The following is a 16,002-nucleotide window of genomic DNA, read 5'->3' as shown; positions in this document are numbered from 1 at the left end:
TTCCAGTGTGTCCAGACAAATTTGCTGCCTCACTTTGATCCCTCAGCCTGTCCTCACTCTTGTGTGGGCTGTTTAACATTGCCACTACTGCCAAGGTGCAGTCATACTCTAATCTTAACACCTTCCACCTGCATGTTGTCAATGGTCTAAAATGGAGCTTCCCTCACTTCCATTGACCGGCCCAGCCAGAACTGCTGATGTAGCCAACCAGTCTTGCCCTCATCTTCCCTTCTTTTTATTTCCCTTTTTTCCCCCTTCGAAAAAAGGGGTAGCACTGTCTTCATCCTGTGCAATTTTCATGGGAAACAAAACTTTCATGTGAATAAGAAGTGTTAATTAGGCCTGTCATTGGCTATCATCAAATTCCCATCATCCTTCCTTCACCTTCCTGGAGGTGATCTAATGGCTGAATAATGTCTGGATCAGCAAAACCCATTTTGAGCAGTTTTTATTGTTTGAATGGTTTTTATTGTTGTCTCTATCAGTTGTTTCTTGCTGGAACAAGTTCATACTACTAGGGCAGGATGAGAAACTTCTTGCAGTGTCTGGCTCCAGTAATGCCCCCTCACAAAGGTATTGCTGCAGCATGATGTGAAACATCTCACTTCTGAGGTTTTCCAAAATGGTCTCAGAGGCTGTCAGCTGAGATTATTCCAGCAGGAGTTAACTATGTGCCCTTCCAGTTCTGTGAGGTTTAGGTAAGACACAAGATTAAGGATAAAAGCAGGCTACTATAATACATAAAGAGTTTGTTGATCACAAACTTGAAAATATGATTGAAAAGAGAGGTGGACAAGACAATTCAAATTTAAACTGAAATCTGACATTGAGTTGCTAATTGGTAGCTTCAATGTTTCAATTAATTTGGAGAATTCTGATATGCCCTGTTTCCTCCTTACTCCATACATCCCTTCTGTTGCATGGTAGGAATCCTATTTCACGTGTTACCTTCTCTGGCCCCAATTCAAATTCCTTTCTGTCCTCATTCATATCCCTTGTTCCTGTCAAGTTAAGCCAATGCAGGTGTAGGAACTACAGTCTTTCTCTCTTCTTTAAGGTGGAAGGCTCATGACCAGCCCTGAACTTGTTGCCTAGTACCTCAGCTGGCCAGAAAAAATAGGTTCAAAATACTTAATTTCCAAAGTCAGTAAAGAATCCTTGATGATTATCAATTTCTCCTGACACAAAAATTACATCTGATACCCAAACACTCCAAAAACATGTCAGAAAAATATTGCTCAATAAATCAGAAAATGAAAACATTAGCATTTTTGTACTGTTTTTCTTTGAAAACACAGATCTCTGTTTCAAGGAACAAAACATGCAGAGAACTTTGCACCCAAGCATACTCAAGGCTTCCTGTTCTTTGTAATTCTATCAGTGCTTTCTTAGAAAAATGGAAATTATAGTTCTTTTTACTTTTTGCCTCAACTAAGTATGTTTTCAGATGACACTCTCTGCTTTACTGTAAAGCCTCTCAAAGTAAACCCAGACCAGGATGTGCCCCCTACACATATACAAGTCCCAACAGCATCAAGAAGGATATTCACATTTTACATCCCAAACTGTCTTAACTCACAGGCTCTATGGTGAGGCCTTCAAGAAAACACAATTCTGCATTTTTATGCACAAGATTTGAATCTACAAGAAATATTGGAAGCAAGAGCTGTAATGAAACTTTCTGTCCTGATGCCTTCTGGAAGAACCTCAGAAAAGCAAGCATAAATATTCTTTGAAAATTGTAGGAAGTATGATTTCTTCCTCTAGTTTCCTACAGAAGCCATCTTACAGTGGCATGATGGAGTCCCAGTAATAAAAATGCTTCTGTTTTCCAAATCTGTATCTAAAAACCCTTTAAAGATTAATATAATTTTTCAAAAATTATTGAATGATGTTATTAATTGTGCACTAGATAATAAATAAGTACACAGCTAGCATGGAAGAATCCAAAGGGATAAACATAGATAATGCTCTTGTGCCTAGTTGCTAGGAAAGCAAAACCTTGAAAACAACTATATAATATTTATTGAATTAATGTAATTTTATATTTGAAATAAATGTATTGTTTTCTCCAGAGTGGCCATTTGGCAGTTCCAGTCAAACAGTATTTTGCTAGGTAAACCAAACTACTGATAGAAACAAGCAACATAAAAAAGGTTAAAGGGGGAGTCATATCATGTCACCTGGGAGCACCAGAAACAGTCCAAGGACAACCAAGCAGCTCATGCAAATCATGCAATGTCACATGCAATTTTAGCATTTGGTAAATGCCTTATTTCTTGCTCCATCTCATCTGGAAACTATCTCTTTCTCATTGCATCTGCAGCACTATAAATGCAAATCTGTCAAGGACCTTGTACTTGGATTGACTCAGCTCTCCTTGGGATGAAAAAATCCAAGGGGAAATTACCAAACAGAAAGCTCAAACCTACATGCAATTAAGTTATGAAAGACATATGAAACACACAATATGAATATAGATACAGATTAGGCACATTTGAAAGAAGTACACCATGGGCCCTTAGTGTATATGTTTATATGTGTATATGTGTATATGTGATTTCCCATTCAGGAAGTATTAAAAAGATGGTTTCTATGATCTAGGAAAAGATCATAGACTTTTAGAATGATAGAATGCCAGGCTGGGAGGGACCTAAAGGATCATCAGATCCTTTCTTGACAAAAGTATGTTGAGAGAAGGATCCTTCTGTGTCCTTTCTGTAGCCTTCCCCAAACATCTGACAGTGGCCACTGTCATGGGCAGAAGAGGAATCTCTCTTGGCCTGACACTGTACTGACTTCTGTGTTCTTATGGTCTTATTCCCAAATATTTTTCTTTACTGGAGGGCCCTTTATTGATATTCTTTAAAGTATATTCTGCATTAAAAGAGCAGTTTTATTTGCCTGTATTCTATGTACCTACACATTTTATGGGCCTTTGACTTAAGTTTTTCCTGCTTGTGTATCAGACAGCCAGACAGCTGTTTACAGGACTGTACACTTAGATACATTTTTAAGTTACAGGCTAATGGATTTCCATGGTTTGGTTTTGGTTTTTTTTTCTCTTTTTCCACTTTGTGTGGAACAAAATTTTTTGAATATTCATGTGGCCATATATTCAATATATCTTGTTGTCTCTGTATCTCATCCCTATAGCTCTATGTACGCACAGTGGACACTCAAAGATGTAAAAATGCTCCTGAACAGTGTTTTGTACATAATTAGCACATTTGTTCTTCAACATTGCTTCATATTATACAGAGGATAAAATTATAAAGGTCCTTGTAAAGAGGCTGAAAAAGTCATACTGTCTCCACTGATTTTAAATACAACAAAACACCTTGGGTATAAAAAGACAACTCTCTTTTCCTATACTTTTACTGGAATCCTGAAAGAGGGTAATTTAAAGTAATTAGGCAGGAGAACAGGTATCACATGCCTATTATGAATGATCTCATAAGCATATTATAAATGAAGCAATCACCACCAGATTGGTTCAGGAGTGGTTGTAATATGGTTATATCAAAGCAGAGAGATGTGAAAAGGGAAAAGAGAAAGTAAAAGTAAGTGCTTTCCATTTGTTCAGCTGAGAGGGGAAAGGCAACAGTAGCATTGGAGAAAAAACAAAGAAAAAAAGCCAAAAAAAAAAAAAAAAAAAAAAAAAAAAGCTGAGAGGTCAGTGAGGGAAATGGCCAGCTTTACAAGCACTTTTGAAATGAAACTTGGCTACAAGTCAGTTGGACCTCAAGTAAACAAATGAACAGAAAAGTGACAGGTAAGTTTCAGTATAGATAAAGGGGAGGCAGTGCAGATGCAAAAGAGTCACCAAAACCTTGTGTACCTGATGCTGAGCTCAGCAGTGGCATTTGTGCTCAGGAAGGACATCTTAGTCACAGTTGCTCCTCCTCTGAAATCAATGGCTCTGCAGAAGGCAGCAGAGAAAAAAGTCAACTTAAAGCTTAGTATTACCCAGAAACAAGATAGATTGCCTTACTCTCCTTGTCTGTGAAACTTTGGTAAGCGTAACCAAACCCTGACTAGTGGTTCAGTTCAGGTCTCCACATCTTGGCAGCACCTTACAGTTAAAGAAGTTGTCCTTTTTTCTAACTGATCAAGGGGATGAAGCAGCTACCTTACCAAGGGATAGAGGCTGTCATTTCTGACATGAAAAAGCTGAAGGGGAAATCTGTGTGATCTTTAAAAAGTCCTGTAGGTAATAAACTGAATGCTGAACTGTTATTCACCAAAATCAGTAATATTATCAGAAGGGGCACTTGTTGAAATAAGGATGTGAGTTTAAAACTTATAAAATTTTTATGCAACAGTAGCATTGGTGGAATTGGAGACCACAGGGGTTTGTGGAGGTAGATTGTAGAACATTTAGCCAAATACAAGGGTCTACAACAGATGCTGAAAGATGAGGATGTACTGTTTAATATTCCTAATTCAGTGTGGAGGCTGGAAGAGCAGAAGGACTAGGAGAAAGGACCACAGATAAGCCAGGCATGTACAGCATGTCATTCTGCCAGACAAAATATTGGCTGAGAAGAGCCCCTATTCTTAATCAGTGCATATTATTATGGTCTTAAAACTATCTGTTGGCTTCCTATATAATGAACCATGTTTTGCCCTGTGTCTTCTGGTATCCATACCCATGTGTTTGAGTGATGTGGAATGGTGCTGGAGTTCTCAGGTATGAAACAGCCTTAAAAAGAACCAAATGAATTTTGGTGCATGATGCTGGGACTGTATTGAAGAGCTTCCAAGGGTATGCTCCCAGTTATGGCTCTGGCCCAGACTTCCATTATCTTCTTTGGGATGGGCAGTTTCCTACTAGTACAGATGATGTGCAACTGGCACTGCCTACCAGCTGCTCCCCTCTCCCTGCAGTTACACTAACTAAAAGGTATTTGTGCAGGCGTTTGAGATGACCAGAAGAAGACAGGTTTCCAAGGAATTTCTTGTAGAGTCTAATAGTTCAAAAAACATGTCAGAAGTTTAACTTTAGATATCTCTGGCAGTTCTCCAACTATTGAAAAAGAGATGTAGGTTCTTCAACATTTTAAGTTACATCTTCTGAAAACTCAAAAACTACATTTTGGGCAATGTTACTCATAGCAGCTGTCACGAGACTAAGTCTGTGCCATTGCTATTTGCAGTGCTCCAGGTTCCTACATTTGAGCTGATGAAAGCTGAAATTGGCCATTGCAAAATTGCTTGGAAAATGAAAACAGGCTTCTAAAAGTCCAATTTACTCCCCAAATTATTTGTTTGTTGGTCTCATTATCAAGGCACTGTATCACCAAATAATAGGGTCAAGTTACTGATATGCCTGCTTGGGCACTGCAACTCAACAAAGTAGTTCAGTTTGGGTTAGGACTTGTTTGTCATTTTGGGCCAGTCCTAAGCAGTGGAGCATATTTTGCAAATCTAATTTTTTTAATTTTTTTTTTAATTTTTTTTTCTTTTTTTTTTTTTTTTTTTAAAGAAGACCGCCAGGATTCAGCCACGAGAGCCCGTGGGAACGGACCCTTTGTTGCTGGCAGGCGGCCAGGCTGGATCCCGAGGCTGGGACCTTACACCCCGTGATTGCTGGCGTCCGTCCGCGCACAGACTCATTCCCCGCGGGACTGAACCCGTTCAACCCGGTGCCAGTGACGCGAGGCGGGGAAGACAGAAGGGCGTTCCGAGGAGCTGTCCCTTGCTTCGCGCTGCTTCCCGCAGACCAGCGCTTCCCGGACGGCCGGGCCAGTTTCGTTTCCCGCTGGCTCCTCCTCCGCCTCCGCCCGCCCCTTCGCTGTGCTGCTGGTCCGGTTCTGGGCTCCCGGCTCTCTGCTCCTGGCTCTCGGCTCGTCACTCCCGGCTCCCGGCTCGCTGCCCCCGGCTCTCTGCTCTCGGCTCCCGGCTCGCTGCTCCCGGCTCTCTGCTCTCGGCTCCCGGCTCGCTGCCCCCGGCTCTCTGCTCTCGGCTCCCGGCTCGCTGCTCCCGGCGATGCTGGGGCGCTGCGCCCCGGGCTCCCCGGGCCCCCGGCCCGCGGTCCGCGCCCTGCCGCCCTCCGCCAGCGCCCTCCGCCAGCGCCTGCGCCAGGTCAGCCCGGCGGGCGCGGAGCGCGCGTTTGGCTCTCCAGCGCCGTGGGGCGGGCGGGTGCCCGGGAAACGCGGGGGGTAATCGTTTTAAACGAAGGTAGGACAGGTACTAACCAGATGTAAGGGAGAAGTTTATTACGATGAGGGGAGTGAAACACTGGCATAGGTTGCCAATAGAGGTGATCGATGTTCCATCTCTTGAAACATTCCAGGTCAGGTTGACAGGGCTCTAAGAGACCTGATCTAGTTTAGGATGGTCCAGTGCACTGCATGGGGGTTGGACTAGATTGTCTTTAAAGGTCCCTTCCGACCCAAGACATTCTGTGATCTCTCCTTGCAGTGTGCAGAACGGATCCCAGAGGCTGAAGCAGTACTCGACCTGCTGGAGAAATGCCCGGAGCACCAAAAAAAGGGAGGTTTTCCCGTCATAGTTTTTGAGGGGCTGGATGCCACAGGTAAGAGCAACGTGTGGTTGAAGAACCACATATGAGAAATTGTTGAAAGGAGCAACTGCTATGTTTTTTATTAGGCATAAGGCTTTAAAACAAAATTTTTAAAATCTCGGAAACCTGTGACAGATACGGAATTAATAATTACAAATGCCAATCTGTCTTCTCTTACTTGTAAAAGATTAGTCTTTGCTAATTTACATTCAGTGGTTTCATTCCTTACCTATGCAAATGAAAGAATACAGAGTGGAGTACTGAAAATTATATTTCTTGTGCAGATGATGAAATATACTTTTACTGGAGAGTTTTCAAATAAATAAACTAAACTAGTGGTAGTCTGGGGAATTGTCAGCAGTTTGTCTAAAAGAGAAATATTACTTGCTTCTGACTAACCTTGTTTTCTGACTTGTCAGTTAAAGAGAGCTGAAAATCCTTCTTCCTAAAAAGAAGGAACTGGACGACCAGCATTCATATAAATTGCAACCGAGAAAAATATTATAAATGAATGGTTAGGGAAATTGCCATGAATATATAAATTGCCATGCACCTAATGCATTTAAGGGAAGGAAAACTGAAAGCTGGCTAAAGGAAGGGCTAGAAGAGTAATAATTCCCAGAGAGCAGGAAGAGGAGTAATAATTTCTGCAACCAGACTCAGAATCATTTTCCACTGGAAGCCCTACGACAAGATGCTCGGGTTACATATTCAGATGTCAGAACCTGTACTCCACATGAACAGACAGGAGTGTTTTTCAGTTTTTAAAACTCAGATGTATCTGGTAAATAATATAATGAATGTTTCCTTCTGTAAATGAAATGCAGGCAAAACCACAGTGACCCAGGCTGTTAAGGACACCCTGAATGGCATTTTGCTGCGGTCCCCACCAGCCTGCATCAGCCACTGGAGGACTGTATTTGATGAGGAGCAAACACCCATTAAAAGAGCATTTTATGCTGCGGGCAACTACATTCTGGCTTCAGAGATAGCGAAAGCATCCACTCAGGCACCTGTGATCATAGACAGGTTTGTGTATTTAAGAAGCCCTCCTATATCAGTGCCATCGTACAGTTGTTCAGTGTTGCAAGCAATCAGTGATGGTCTATATGTTTCTTCAGGGGTTTTCTTTTGGGGTTTTTTGTAGTTTGTTTAGAGGCTTTTTGGAGGCTCTCTGCAGAGAGACAGATAAATATTGTATCTTTTAAAGAGTAACACTTGTGGTAACAGTAAAATAGGGAACTTCAATCAGTGTAATACTCATAACTAGCTTTAGGACCCGTGAAAATTGGTACATCTTTAGTTAGGAATAGTGAAGGCACAGACTGTGCATTCTGACCTAAACCAGGGCATTGTGACAAACCAAAGGAGACCTGTCTCTAAGATGTGTCTCATATATGGGTGGATTGGAATGACTGAGTTTTAGGTAGACTTACTCTTTGTGAATTTAAACACAGAGATATATTTCCTACTTTTTTTTTTTTGGGGGGGGTTTGTGTTATTTCTGGTTTTCACTAACTGTGTAGGCGGCTTACAATATTACTGTTCATAAAAAAATCTAGATGTACTTTGAACCCTCTAGCTTATTTCAGTAGGTGTACTGTATCCTCCTGCTACAGAACACACTGACATTCATGCACACATATGTTGTTTGCATGTGAGCGCTGTTTTCAACCAGCCCCAAATCCACTGAAATCTATCAAATGCAGTGCCTTGTAGTAGGGAGAATGTTAAATGCAAGTGAAATTAATAACATTAGTAATGCCTGTGTTCCTTCACATGTTTGTGAAGACTGCATGTTCTTTACCAAATCTATTGCATTAAGTAGGATGGGAACCACAAAAAAGGGGACTCAGACTAAAGGATTTTGATATATATTGCAACTCTTCTTTGACCTGTCTCAATATATGAGGAGACTTTCTTTTGATATGAGTATCTGAAACAGTCTCTACATAATGTTGTAATTAATAGTTCACATTAGCTCTGAATAGTGCACTAACTATTATCATTGTTAAGAAATAATGGATAGCACAGAACTGTTATTTGGATTTCCCTTCAAAGCCATGGTGTCACTTACCATTATTGACTTGTTGTTATAATGCTGTCTCCTGTATTACTGAAGAATTTCTCTCCTTCCATTTTGTATTTTCCTGACAGATACTGGCACAGCACAGCTGCCTACGCAATTGCCACTGAAACAAGTGGGGAAGTCCAGGATCTTCCACCAGCTCAAGATGAGGTATATCAGTGGCCTGAAGATCTGCTTAAACCTGATCTTGTTCTTCTCCTGACTGTTGACCCTGAAGAACGAGTCCGGAGACTTCAGCATCGAGGGCTGGAGAAAACAAAGGAGGAAGCTGAGTTGGAAGCTAACAGCTCGTTTCGCCAAAGGTAATTCCTTTAATGGGGAATAAGAGGCTGGAGGCAATCTTGGCTCCTGTGGGATCAATAACAAATGTGCCTCTCACATTATTGCAACAAGAATTTCCACAAGAATTTCCTTTGTATAAGCTTTTGTTTGGTTTTTGGGTTTTTTTGGAAAGACTGCATGGCTGTCAGGGAGGGTAAATTCTCTCACTTCTAACTCAAAGTGTTTGAAAGATGCAGATGTATAATTTAATTGTAAAGGAGCTTTGAGTTAAAATACTTCTATTTTGCTTTGCTGTTTTTATTTTCACATCTTTCTCAGTGAGATCATGAAGGAGATGGACTTAAGAGTCCTGGTTCTGGGAGGCAAGAAGCTGAAACACACAGCTTCCCCAGGAATTTCTGGAATTGAGCTCCAGATTAAGAGAATAAAATTTAAACATCCTCTTGTTGATGTCTTTAGTTGTACAAAGTGTTTCATGTACCAGAATAGTCAATACATTCATTGAAGCCTTCAAAGTCATTTATCTCACCACTCGTTTGGAGCTCCGTGATCTAAATTTAAGTATCTAAAGCCTGTTTGTATGAGATGTGATGCAGCTCTTGTGGAACACTTCCTGGGCTAGGAAGCTAAATGAGATAGTCCAGAGCATCTCAAGCAGTACATTAATTTAAGCAACTGAATGGCACCCTAGGTATCCTGCTTCAGGGTATGCTGAATTGCTGTCTAGGCTCTGCCAAATGTATTGATTAGATCATCTTTGTCTAAGGTGGAAACTCAAATACCCAGTGTTCATGCAGACACCTCAGCAGAGACACTGAATAGTGGTTACCGTATCTACAAGCGAGGCTGAAATCTTCCTTTAGGATTTTAAATTTCTAGTGATAGTGTACCTTAAAAATATTGTAGAGTCAAAAGTGGCTATAATTTGTAAAGCCAAAGTGGCTTTACAAAGGGGAGATTTTGCTTGACCATTTCAACACTGGTGAATGGAGCAGAGCAACTGATGACATCTGCTTGGACTTCTGCAAAGTGTTTGATGGTGTCCTGAAGCAGCAAGTAGCCCAAAAGGAAGGCTCGTTCCTTCCAGTCGCCCAGCAAGCCTACAGCACTGCTTGCAGCTGGGGGCACTCCCCTGGCACTGGTTACCCGGGAGGGCGCCTAGGGAGAACTGCTCCACGTTATAGTGGACACAGCTCCCTGTCGCGGACGGGGCTCACGGCAGCAATCCAACAGGAAGAGAGTGACTCCAGCTGAGGGTTAAAACAGCCTTTATTGCTGAGGGGACTCCCAGTGCTGAAGAAGGAAATGCTGACTTGCAACAGTTTATAAAGGGTGCTGGAAACAGAGGTGGAGACAACATCGGGACCAATGAGAGGCAAGAAGGGAGTGGTATTCAAGGGATCGACATTCAGGGAAGACCAATAGGAATACCTTGAGGGTGGGACCCTGGCCCCTGAGCCAATCACTCGACGCCCCAGCTAGAAGTTTCTAGAGGGAGGGGAGGGAGTGCCGAGTGACAGACAGGGCACCAGGGAGGGGTCCAGGGAAGGATACCTAGGGTTTTGGGAGGAGCAGGGTGAGTCAAGCCTGAACCACAGTAAACTGAGGGGGTAACAGCATAGTCCAACATACAAAACTGAGGGGGAAACCGAACAACTTAACACAACAGTGTCCCACATGACATCCTCATCTTCAGATTGGAGAGACATGGATTTGATCAATGGACCATTCAGTGAATGAAGAATTGGCTGGATGGCAGCACACAAAGAGTTGTGGGCAATGGCTTACTGTCCACATGGGAACCGATGCCAAGTGGTGTCCCCTGGGATCGCTGCTGGTGCTGATACTATTCAGCATCTTTTTGGTGACATGGACAGTGGAAGCGAGTGCACCCTCAACAGCTTTGCTGACAAGACCAAGCTGTGTGGTGCAGTGGACATACTGGAGGGAAGGGATGCCATTCAGAGGAACCTGGACAGGCCTGAGAGGTGGGCCTGTGTAAACCTCATGAAATTCAACAAAGGAAAGTACAGTGTCCTACACCTGGGTTGTGGCAATCCCGAGCACATCTACAGGTTGGATGGAGAAGTGATTGAGAGTGCCCTGCAGAGAAAGACTGTGATGGTTGATTCTCGGGACTCTAGCTGGTCAGAGTGACTGTGAGATAAGTTAGAAAGTCTCTTTTCCTAGCCCAGTGATCGAAGAAGGACTCAGGGCTCTTCAGTTCTCGGTCTCAAGGTTGTTTATTGTTCCTTACCTACAAAATTCTTTCTCCTGACCTGCCAAGGTCTGCTCAGCAAGATAGTCAGAGGCACTCTGCCTGCCCCCAGGCAGTGTTATCTTTTCATACTAAAAACTACGTGTCCAATATTTACAATTACTTTCTAATACCTATCACCTATGTTAGACAGTGAGCTTCTTCTCTAAACCAATCTAAAAGTGCCAACATCACAGCAGAAGATGGAGGCCAAGAAGAAGAAGGAGAAGGAGAAAGGCTGGACGTGCCCAGATTCTTCCATCTTGCCCCCTGAACCCCATGCTAAAAACCCCAAAAATCTATTTTTCGCCCTGTGATAAGTTCACTATCATTCTACTTAAACATTTGTGGCTTGTAATTCTTCATGTAACATTGGTAATTGTTTTTTCCAAGGGCTAAATCAAAGGCACAGGGGTCTTGGGCTCTGTGCCAAGGTCTCTGAGCCCCCTGGCAGGGGCTCGAGTCCTCAAGGAATTCCTCGGGCAGCCAGAGGAATTTCCTCTGTTCTGACAGTTGATGAAAAACTCATCATGAGCTGGCAATGTGCACTCACAGCCCAGAATGCCAACTGTGCTCTGAGCTGCATCCGTGCACCATGGCCAGCAGGTTGAAGGAGGGGATTCTCCTCCTATACATTGCTCTTGTGAGACCCCACCTGGAGTGCTGAGTCCAGTTTTGGTGTTCCCAACATAAGAAGGATGTGGAACTGTTGGAGCAAGCTCAGAGGAGGATCACAAAATTGATAAGAGAACTGGAGCACCTCTTCTACAAAGAGCCTGAGGAAGGGGGCCTGTTTAGCCTGGAAAAGAGAAGGTTGAGTGGACACCTCATAGCAACCTCCCAGTATCTGAAGGGGCCTGCAGGGAAACCAGAGAGGGACTCTTCATCAGGAACTGTAGTGATAGGACAAGGAGTAATGGATACAGATGGAAAGAAGGGAAATTTAGGTTAGCTATTAGGAAGAAATTTTTAACTGTGGGTGTGGTGATCTACTGAAACAAGTTGCCCAGAGATGCTGTTGATGCCCCAACTCTGTCAGTGGTCAGTGTCAGGTTGCATAAGGCTTTAAGTGACCTGGTCTGGTGGGAGGTATCCCTGCCCATGGTAGGGGGATTGGGACTAGATGATCTTTAAGGTCCATTCCAGCCCCTTAACATTCTATGATTCTGTGAATGCCTAATTTTGACAGAAATTCTGTGTGGACACATAGCTCATATAGTGGGACCTGCAGAGAGATGAGTTTGCTAGGGAACATACTACCATTAAGCATCTTTTACATTTTAATCCTGTTACTGCATATTCGTGTTGGAACCTGTTTATTATGTCAATCTGAATATGAATATGACAACATCCAGAATCTTCCTTGATTTGTCTTGTGACTTCTGTCCTGAATGGCATTATGGGAACATAGACAATAATATTCACATTCACATTCACACCCTCGAAGACACAGTGTGGAGGGTTCTGCTTTATACTTATAGCCTAAGTGAGGAGGTTTTCATCCTGTATTTTATCCTGTTATTCAGCTGGTTAGTTGATTGGAGGAAGTTGAATGATATGTCAACTCTGTAATCTAGTGAGTGAAAGCTGAGATCAGTCAATGAGCACAACTACACAATGCAATGCCATATAGTTCAGAGATACCTTAGCAGAAATGGAAAAAAAATTAATCCAGGTGCTAGAAGCAGACTGTCCACTCTACTGCTATACCAAACTGTATCCAGTGATAAGCTGTAAAGAAAGAAATACTTTATGCCATGTCTTGTTAGTATGGCTGGAGCTCTGGGACTCAATGTCAAGGAAACTTCTTGGTTTGAGATTTACATTGTAATAGTTACTAATGGTTTATTGCTCTTTGCTGGAGATTTCATTCTTAGCTTCATATTAGATTTTCTGTCCTCTGTCTCTGCAGTGTGAGCGCTGTCTTCTGAGGCTGATGATTAATTTCATTTCATATCCCTGCATTTTGAAGTTTAATTTCTCTTGTTTTGTTTTTAGAGTTGAAGAGTCTTACAGAAGGATGGTGAATCCTGCATGCCAAGAGGTTGATGCCAGCCCCTCCAAAGAAGAAGTTCTCAAGACTGTTCTACAACTAATTAGGAAACACTGTGCTTTTTGAAAGCAACTTTTGTGTAGTAGCACTTAAAAGATACTTTTGATTACCACACACTGTTTTGGTACCTGCAAATGTACAGTGATGTGTTTTGTCTCACAGAAATACTGAATACGGTTTTATTCTGTCAACAGTAATCTGTGCAGGTTTTCTGTTTTGTGGTTGCTACTCTACTTTTCTGTATAAGGCAAAATGCTACTCACATCATTCAGCATTATTTGTAAAGAAACAGGCATACTACAGTCATGCATGAAGTGCCTCAGAGTGCTTTCTGACACCAGGACATTTTGAGATGCTATCATGTTGCAACTTCATCACCAGGATAACTTAATCCCCAATCCATTGTGTGTCAAAATTTACTGCACTGCATCAGGAGCATTAGATGCCCAAGGAGAGGCTGAAATATCATCAGCACTAAAACCATAAAATTATTATAACGTTTAGGAACAGAAAATCCAGTGCCCAGTGTTGAGGGTTTTTTTGGAATAGAGGATGAGCAGCTGTTGCTGTGATGGGCACTGGAAAAAAAAAAAAGTGTTGTAAATGAGTGCCAGTAAACCAAGGGCTCTAAGTAATAAAGTCCAAGCCTGTTTATATATTCTAATGAAAAATCAATTATTTTCAGAGGGAACCCAGACAATGCCAGCAAATGAGAAACAGAGACCTGAGGAGAACCCGAAACTAAAAACTTATAAATGATCACTAAAATATTTTTTACAAAACTTTTTCTTTATTCTATTAATATTTGTTAATGAGAACTAGTATTCTTTTGAGAGAATGTGAAATGAAAAACCACAGAGATTCTGAGCAATGGGAATGATTGCACCTTTTCAGTTCATCTTTTTTTCTTGTGTGGGTGTTCAAACAGGTTGAATGTGACTGCAGGCTACATCAAGACTTCAGGTCTGCAAAAGCTTATTTTGGTGTACATTAGTTTAACTATTGTTATTCCTAAGTGTGAAACTAAACATATGGATAAGCCTTTGTGAGGTCAGAGATAAAGCTGCAGTTCCAGAAAAAAAAAATCTTAAAATGTAAATTTGATTTAAAACACTTTAACTTACTTTCCTGTTTTAAGCAAATGCAACTATCAATGAATCTCTTCTAAATAATAATAAACTCAGTACTGTAGTTCCTATGTCCAGTCTGTATATACAAGGTGATAGAAAGAAAAACTTCTAAAAATATATTTTATTCATGCACTGTTTAATGGTTTTGAGTATGTTATTAATATATAATTTACACAGCCTATAAATTTATAAATTCTAGAAATAGATACTGTTTTGGTTCATATATTATTTTTATTTCAGCAGCCTTTGGATTTGCTATATATGCAGACTGAAAATGCATACTTGTAGATGCCTCAATTATTTTAGAAATTACAAAGCATTCAGGTACTCTGTCTTGGATAGAGGAGATTCTTATACAGAAGACACTACTGCATATGAATGATCAGGGTGCAAATATGTGCCTGTCCTAAATATTGTGTAGCCTTAGCTTGTCCAGGTAAAAGATCACTCATCCTGAAAAACTCCCCTTTCCTTTTCTCCTTACACAGACTTGCACATGAAGCCAGACTTTCTGGGTTTTGATGCTGGGTTCTTAGAAGTTTAGAAATTGTGCAATTAATATATATCTGCAAAAATTGACGACAGACATTATCAATTGCACACATGCAGAATATATTAATAGTCTAAATTTTTCTATAACCCAAAGCTACTGATGCAGACCTGGAGAACAGCAAAGAAAGGGAGATAAAACAAACATTCCCTTTCTCAAATCCTTGTTAGAATTAAAGGTCTGCAAGTAGCTCTGTGCCACTGTGTTAATGTGCAGACCCACTCCCATGCTTCCCATTTCTGTGGCATTTCTGCCAGATTTTGTCCACAGTGTCTAAAAAGACTGCACTTCATTTACATTTAGGACAAATCACAGAATCAAAAAAAATGTCTTAGGTTAGAAGGGACATTAAGGATCATCTGTTTCCAAACCTCCTGCTGTGGACTGGGATACCACCCACGAGATCAGGTTTCTCAGGGGCCCATCAAATCTGGACTTGAACACATCCAAGGATGAGGCATCCTCAGCTTCTCTGGGCAACCTGTTTCAGTGCTTCAATGGTCTCACAGTAAAGAATTTATTCCAATTATCTAATCTAAATCTCCCCTCTTTTAGGTTAAAACTATTTTGCCTTGTCCTGTCACTCTCTGCCCATGTGAAAAGTCTTCCTCTAGTTTATAAGATCCTTTTAGGTACTGGAGGCTGTTTTAAGGTCTCCCCAAAGCATTCACTTCTCCAGGCTGAACAGCCCCAGCTCTCTCAGCCTGCCTTTGTAGGAGAGGTGCTCCAGCCCTCCGATCTCATTTGTGGCCTCCTCTGGACCCACAGAGATGTTCAAATGTGAGGTTTGTCAATGACTCCTGGCACACAGGCAGGTCTGGGACCAGGAATACACAAATGGCCATCTTGCACCCAGCAAGAGCATCACCTGGGTTAGAAACTGACAGAAGCTTTTGCTGGACAGTTTGATGGCCACGAGAGGTCAGGATTTTAATGTTTCAGTGTTTGAAAGACCTGTAATCTCCCAGGTATTTCCATCCAGATTCAGAAGTTGGTTCCTGGGCATGTGAATGTTTTTCTGCAGCTTTGGAGGGTGCTTGCTGTGTAAACATCCTGTGCAAGGGAGGTTAAGCCATGACACAGTGCTGGCCCATGGCCACCAGCCTCTGCCA

The 16,002-nt window shown here is 41.8% G+C and overlaps 1 protein-coding gene across 1 annotated transcript; it reads left to right on the top strand.

The window, feature by feature from the left end:
• The first annotated feature begins 5,659 nt into the window (after positions 1 to 5,659).
• Positions 5,660 to 14,480, top strand: CMPK2 (cytidine/uridine monophosphate kinase 2). The gene is made up of 5 exons (XM_059842838.1): positions 5,660 to 6,087; positions 6,427 to 6,541; positions 7,357 to 7,558; positions 8,687 to 8,920; positions 13,156 to 14,480. The coding sequence occupies exons 1-5, from the start codon at positions 5,992 to 5,994 to the stop codon at positions 13,274 to 13,276; spliced, it is 768 nt and encodes a 255-aa protein (XP_059698821.1). The 5' UTR covers positions 5,660 to 5,991; the 3' UTR covers positions 13,277 to 14,480.
• The last annotated feature ends 1,522 nt before the right edge of the window (positions 14,481 to 16,002 follow it).

The sequence above is a fragment of the Haemorhous mexicanus genome, chromosome 3 (genome assembly GCF_027477595.1).
Source record: "Haemorhous mexicanus isolate bHaeMex1 chromosome 3, bHaeMex1.pri, whole genome shotgun sequence".
NCBI lineage: Eukaryota > Metazoa > Chordata > Aves > Passeriformes > Fringillidae > Haemorhous > Haemorhous mexicanus.
The sequence above is the reverse complement of the archived record's forward strand: the minus strand, read 5'-3'. Positions and strand labels throughout refer to the sequence as shown.